This window comes from Cottoperca gobio, chromosome 23, assembly GCF_900634415.1.
Source record: "Cottoperca gobio chromosome 23, fCotGob3.1, whole genome shotgun sequence".
In the NCBI taxonomy this organism is placed as follows: domain Eukaryota; kingdom Metazoa; phylum Chordata; class Actinopteri; order Perciformes; family Bovichtidae; genus Cottoperca; species Cottoperca gobio.
In genome coordinates this window covers 14,579,364-14,585,957 of record NC_041377.1, presented here as the reverse complement: position 1 = coordinate 14,585,957, position 6,594 = coordinate 14,579,364, and the positions used below count along the sequence as shown (strand labels likewise).

Sequence of the window (6,594 nt, the reverse complement as noted above, 5' to 3'; positions counted from 1 at the left end):
CTGACCTGACCAGTTTGTTCCAGGATAAATCCAGCACTGCATCTGTGTGGCCCTCGACAGGCTCTGCTGCGGCCCCCTGGCATACACGAGATAAAAGGAAGAAAAATAATGCGGGTGGGCAAATATGACTACTGTCAAACATAAAAACTATTACACATGTCCTAAATAGTCATTAAAAAAAATCCATTTCCAAGCCATTCGTTATCAACTAATCCTTTTTCTACTAGTTTTGAACATCGAACAAAACTATGACATTGTTAATCACTGTGTACTTTATCAGATCCCACTCTCACCATGCAGATGCTCGTTAAAGACAGCGTAACAACAACAACAACAACAGGCTTTTACCTTCTTGCCCTTCTTTTTCTTCTTGGAGGCCTTTTTGCTCCCGAGGGAGAAGGCCGGCTCTAAGCAGTCCACCACATCCAGGTCCCACACATCTATCTGAGGAGTCATGTTGCCCACAGCGGCGTAGTTCCCTGTAGTAAGGACACACAGAGAGGAATAAGGTCAGGTAACTACAGTGGGAGGTGCATATTAAATAGATAAAATAATAATAATATTAATAAATTGAATTTATATAGCGCTTTTCAAGACCTCAAAGCCGCTTTACAATAGTAGGGGAAGTGAGAGACAGTTTTCCTTTTGAGGGGGGCTAGTGTGAGGAGTTCAGTAAAATCAGAAAGGAGGCCGGTAAATGAGAATAACTGTCATTGAGGAGAGGGCTTTGAAGGCAGGGGAACTCAAAGGATGGTACTGGGGGAGGGTGAGTTCTGTGATCCTTAAGTTCTGATTGTAGATAACAGTAAGGCCATCACCACGACAGGAGAGGCGGGGTTTAGTGATGTAGTTCAAACCAGGAGGGGATGTTTGATTGAGGGAGAAGAAGTCATTGGGTTGTTGCCAGGTTTCAGTGAGCAGAAGAAAATCCAGGGTTTTGTCAAGGATGAGTTTGTGCAGGATGGGGGCTTTACTGTTGATTGACCGGACGTTGAGGAGGGCAAGGTTGGTTGAGAGGGAGGGTGGTGGCAGGTTGGAGAGGTCTGATGTTGTCTAGAATAGATGTTGGTGTGAGACGGCGGAGAGAGGAAAAGTCCGTTCTAGGTTTTCTTTAATGGCGGGACTGCAGCAGTCGAGTGGTGTTCCCAGTATATGTTGTGGTAGCGGGTGCGCTCTGATGACGCGTCAGATGTGCGACGGTACGTGGAGCTGACCAGATGGTTGTAATGGATTGTCGGTGCTGGAAGTAAACAACCCTACGGCGAGTGCTACGGTGTATGTAGCGGGGTCGGCGTGGGAGTCCAAGTTGTTGTATAACAGAGATACAGGATGGAATGGCGTAGTTGCTAAGATGCAGAATCTGAAGTTGAACATGCGAGCATAATGAGCGATGTAGCAGCTAGCATTAGCCACCAGCCACTCGTTGGCTGAGTGAGGGCAGCCAGTAAATCCCAGCCGTGGAGGTAGTCAAAGCAGAAAAAGGTTGAACAGTTGAAATGAAAGACAGGTCAACACCTGACTTGGAGCTTGCTGGGGTGCAAACAATTATTAAAAAGGTAGTAATTCAGAGGGAGAAGCGGCGAACAAACAACGCCAGCGTCCTCTCCTCTCTGATGAGCGATGTCTAACGTAACCTAAAAATAGGTTTGTGTTAGATTTTAGATTAAATATAATGCCGAGAACTACTGTTAGAAATTCATCACTGTTGAGTGAGTGTCGATTCAAAAGTTCATACGCCTCGAGGCTTGGATTGGAGAGGAACAGGATGTTGTGGATGGTTTGTCAGAGCAAAATTGAATTTTCTTACCGGTTCCTTCTCCAGGGCTGGGGTCAAAGTTCAGCCACTCCACACACAGTGGGTAAGCTGGCAGCAGAATATCGTGGTGAACATACAGAGAGTCTTCATCGCCGTTATAAACTGTAAAAGCAAGAGATCACTCGTTAAATGTATATTTAATAATTCTATCATTCAAAAAGTTTTGGACGAATGCTGTCGTCTCGTCATGTCACATGTATGAAGAAGTTATTTACCATGGATCTCCAAATTGCAGCAGTCCTTCTCTGCCCTGCCTGTTAGGATGAGATTGTCACTGGGCTTGATTTGGAAGTCTTCTCGCTCGTACTGGTCCTAGAGGGAAGAACAAAGCTACAATTTGAAAGATTTCATGGCTGTTTCGCAGGTTTAATAGAATACGTTACTCGCAAAAATGCCCATTTGTATGTAAATGACTCCCCTTGTGTCACCTTGAATTCACAAAGAACTCTTGATGAATTGAAGTAAACTGGGGCCGCGTTTAACAACAGCATAACTTTATCATCCGTTTACAAACTCTCACACAACTTGTGCAGTAAAATCCATGTCTACTTTTATCCACTCGTATGATCACTACTTCCCAAACACAAGCATTTTCATGAAACTCTTACTACTTAAAAAACACTTCCGCATAAGCAGTCCGTCTCTTGCGCAGGCCTGCTTCTCATCGAGTGTGCGAGTACTATTTTTGAGACTTGGGATTATACCGCACAAGTTGTTTGGCAGTTTGTAAATGGATACTTTGATATAGTTTTGGGACGATACTGACTCTGTATGCATGTGATCATTGTGTGCACTTACTGTGTCTTTGAGGGTGATGTAAGGATCCTCCTCATTACAGCTGTGCACCGTAAGCCCGGCCAGACTGTTGCCAAGACTGGCGGTCACTGAATTGAAGACAGACGCAGCAGATACAGGGTCAGTCTGAACAAGACTCTCAGCTGAGTTGGTCTGTACACACATACTGTACATCAACACCTCTCCACTCACCTGCATCCTCTTCATCATATCTATCCAGGCCATACTCTGCCAGCTCCTCATCTTCCTCCTTTTCTTCTTCATTCTCATCCCTTGGAACTACAGCGACGTCCGTTGTATTGCTATCAGGGTTATCTTCACAAGCTATACCTTCATCATCCTCTTCCTCATCCGCGACTACTAGTTCCCTGAGTCGATAAGAAACACCAGACAAAAGAAACACATGACACCAGCTTCAGCTGCTCCGGAGGAGCACTGTAATATTGTGTTTCTACTCAGCACACAATGACTGACATTTGAACAATAGATCACTGCAGTAATGTGTGTTTTATTCCAACATACTCCAGCTCCTCCTTTGCTTCAATAATGATGCGCTGAAGCTCTTCTTGGCTCAACTCAACCTGAAATGGAATTAAAAAAATTAGGCTTAAACAAGGTCACGTGTCTCTGATCAGATGCAAGAAAAAGAGAGAGATGGTGTATTAAAAATTACCATTTTCTATTGGCTTCTTGGTTTAATCTCTAATACACATTAATAGTACAAATTAAAAACTATGTGTCTTAGATAAGTTATATAACTTTTGATTGTATTTAGAAAGGCTTCGATCTAATCAAAGCCTCCTAGTTCATACGTCTACAGGACTGTCTCAGAAAATTAGAATATTGTGATAAAGTTCTTTATTTTCTGTAATGCAATTAAAAAAACAAAAATGTCATACATTCTGGATTCATTACAAATCAACTGAAATATTGCAAGCCTTTTATTATTTTAATATTGCTGATTATGGCATACAGCTTAAGAAAACTCAAAAATCCTATCTCTAAATATTAGAATATCATGAAAAAGTATACTAGTAGGGTGTTCAACGAATCACTTGAATCGTCTAATTAACTGGAAACACCTGCAAGGGTTTCCTGAGCCTTGAAAAACACTCAGCTTGGTTCAGTAAACTAAATCACAAGTATGGGGAAGACTGCTGATCTGACTGCTGTCCAGAGGACCATCATTGACACCCTCCATCAGGAGGGTAAGACACAAAAAGAAATTTCTCAAAGAGCAAGCTGTTCACAGAGTGCAGTTTCAAAGCACATCCACAAAAAGTCTGTTGGAAGGGGGAAATGTGGCAGGAAACGCTGCACAACCAAGAGAGATGACCGCAGCCTTAACAGCATTGTGAAGAAGAGTCGCTTCCAGAATTTGGGGGAGCTTCAAAGACAGTGGACTGAAGCTGGAGTCCAGGTATCAAAAGCCACTGTTCACAGACGTGTCCGGGAAATGGGCTACAATAGCCGTATTCCCATGGTCAAGCCACTTCTGAACTCAAGACAATGGAAGAAGCGTCTGACTTGGGCTATGGAAAAGAAGCACTGGACAGTTGCAGAGCGGTCCAAAGTCCTCTTTTCAGACGAAAGCAAGTTTTGTATTTCATTTGGAAGTCAAGGCGCCAGAGTCTGGAGAAAGGCTGGAGAGGAGCAAAATCCAAGTTGCTTGAAATCCAGTGTGAAGTTCCCACAGTCAGCGATGGTTTGGGGAGCCATGTCAGCTGCTGGTGTTGGTCCACTGTGTTTCATCAAGCCCAGAGTAAATGCAGCTGTGTACCAAGAGATTTTAGAGCACTACATGCTTCCGTCTGCTGAAAAGCTCTATGGAGATGAGGAATTCATTTTCCAGCATGATCTGGCACCTGCCCACAGTGCCAAAACCACCAGTAACTGGTGTACTGACCATGGCATTACTGTCCTCGATTGGCCTGCCAATTCCCCTGACCTGAACCCCATAGAGAATATGTGGGGTATTGTGAAGAAGAAGCTGAAAGACACCAGACCCAACAATGCTAATGAGCTAAAGGCCGCTATTGAAGCATCCTGGGCATCCATAACACCTCAGCAATGCCACAGGCTGATTGCCTCCATGCCACGCCGCATTGATGCAGTAATCCGTGCAAAAGGATTCCCAACCAAGTACTGAGTGCATTAATGGACATTTTCAAATGTTTGATTTTGTTTTGCTGTTATAAATCTTTTTTTTTACTTGGTCTGAGGAACTATTCTAATTTTTTGAGATAGGATTTTTGAGTTTTCTTAAGCTGTAAGCCATAATCAGCAATATTAAAATAATAAAAGGCTTGCAATATTTCAGTTGATTTGTAATGAATCCAGAATGTATGACTTTTGTTTTTTTTTTTAAATTGCATTACAGAAAATAAAGAACTTTATCACAATATTCTAATTTTCTGAGACAGTCCTGTATATATACAGTAAGTTAGCCACGTTAGGTCAGTTTTACACTGAGAACTCACTATAGGAAACGTCAGCTCACAACAAACGTCAAGCTTTAATTTCCATTACAATGTAATGTCAAAGCTAAAACGTCCTTACTTTTCCACAGGTTTGATAGCCTTTTTCAAAACATTCCTGTGATACTAGCATCAGTTACACGGTTTATACACTTATATGTATTTATGAATGTACTACATGTTTATAATTCCTTTGCCATTTTCTAGCATTGGCTAATTCAGGATACTTTCTGACATTAAACTAACTGAGCTAGCTAACCTACACCAGCTGTAACTTTAACTGCTCTCACTACTGTATAAAATAGGTCACTACACAAAATGCGTTATATTATATTACACGACAGTTTCTGTTTTGACAGTCTAAAGTGACACATTATCTGTAAAGCATAAAGGCTTAGAAGTTTGGTCATTTAGAAGCATAGTGTACGTGCCATGTTGACAAATTATCCATCTGTCGGCTAACGATAGCTAGCTCAACATGTTACTTACTTTGTCTGGGGTTTGCTTGGCTACACCTCTCCCCACCCATCCGACACAGGTAATCTGGGCACTCATTCTGGTATGACCCTGTGATTTATCGATTAAAAACAGTAAAATATACAAACGTGTCCAAATTACTCCACTTCAGGCACGCAACACTGTGGGCGTACATGTGAGTTAGCATGGGTCCTGTGTCGCATCTAGATGGCGTCAATCCAGCGTCGAAAAGTCTGCCTGATCACAAATGTAATTTAGTCGAGAAATCCAAAGCTACCCACTGATCTACTACCACTACTGCTTTAGTGCTAGATTTTTATATTATTGAAACATTGTATCATGTTTTAATGCCAGTAGCATACATGAGATAGACAGAATATTAAAAGAGTCTCTGAGGGTACAGAACAACATAGCCTACTGTAGCCTACAACTCTGTGTAAAAAAAAACGCTGCTATACTTTCAAAAGCTTCACAAATGTAGCATCTATTGCAGGGATTTTGTTTGGGAAACCTAATAAACCAGATTCCCAGTTGACTCTTCTGCATGAATCCATGATGTCATGCTGTTACAATCTCACTGGCCTACTTGCCAGATGCATTGTGAAAGTATGCAGAATAGCCTATGCCTCACCAGTCGACCTGTTTGCTACAGAGCAGTACATTGTAGAACATATAAAAACAAAGCTCACAATGAAAAGTGTGTTTCACTCTCACAATTGTTTTAATAGAAACTGCAGAGGTGCCTTTTAGCAAGGCAATCCGTGGGCACTCTAATATGGTTGAAGATCTAATATGTTCCAAGCTCTAATCAAATGAAGAGAGAGTGTGCTCATAACTCTGAGCTCTGCCACATGCAGAAATACTCAGATGACTCTGTGATTGTCGGCTGTGTCAGGAATGGACAAGAGGGGGAGTACAGGAACCTGGTGGAGGACTTTGTGAGGTGGTCCAAGTCCAAGAAGAGGGACGCAGGGCGGCTGGACAGACTGGTGAGGAGGGCTGGCTCTGTAGTGGGCACAGAGCTGGACT

The 6,594-nt window shown here is 42.4% G+C and overlaps 1 protein-coding gene across 1 annotated transcript in view; it reads right to left on the bottom strand.

Annotated features, from left to right (window-relative positions):
• pwp1 (PWP1 homolog, endonuclein) overlaps window positions 1–5,781 on the bottom strand; it is a 9,129-nt gene extending 3,348 nt beyond the window's left edge. Inside the window, 8 exon segments of the mRNA XM_029462072.1 lie at window positions 6–76; window positions 349–479; window positions 1,808–1,918; window positions 2,032–2,128; window positions 2,615–2,700; window positions 2,804–2,979; window positions 3,134–3,192; window positions 5,578–5,781. Of these exon segments, the coding sequence (XP_029317932.1) occupies window positions 6–76; window positions 349–479; window positions 1,808–1,918; window positions 2,032–2,128; window positions 2,615–2,700; window positions 2,804–2,979; window positions 3,134–3,192; window positions 5,578–5,643 (797 nt within the window). The 5' untranslated portion in view covers window positions 5,644–5,781.
• Window positions 5,782–6,594: the final 813 nt, after the last annotated feature.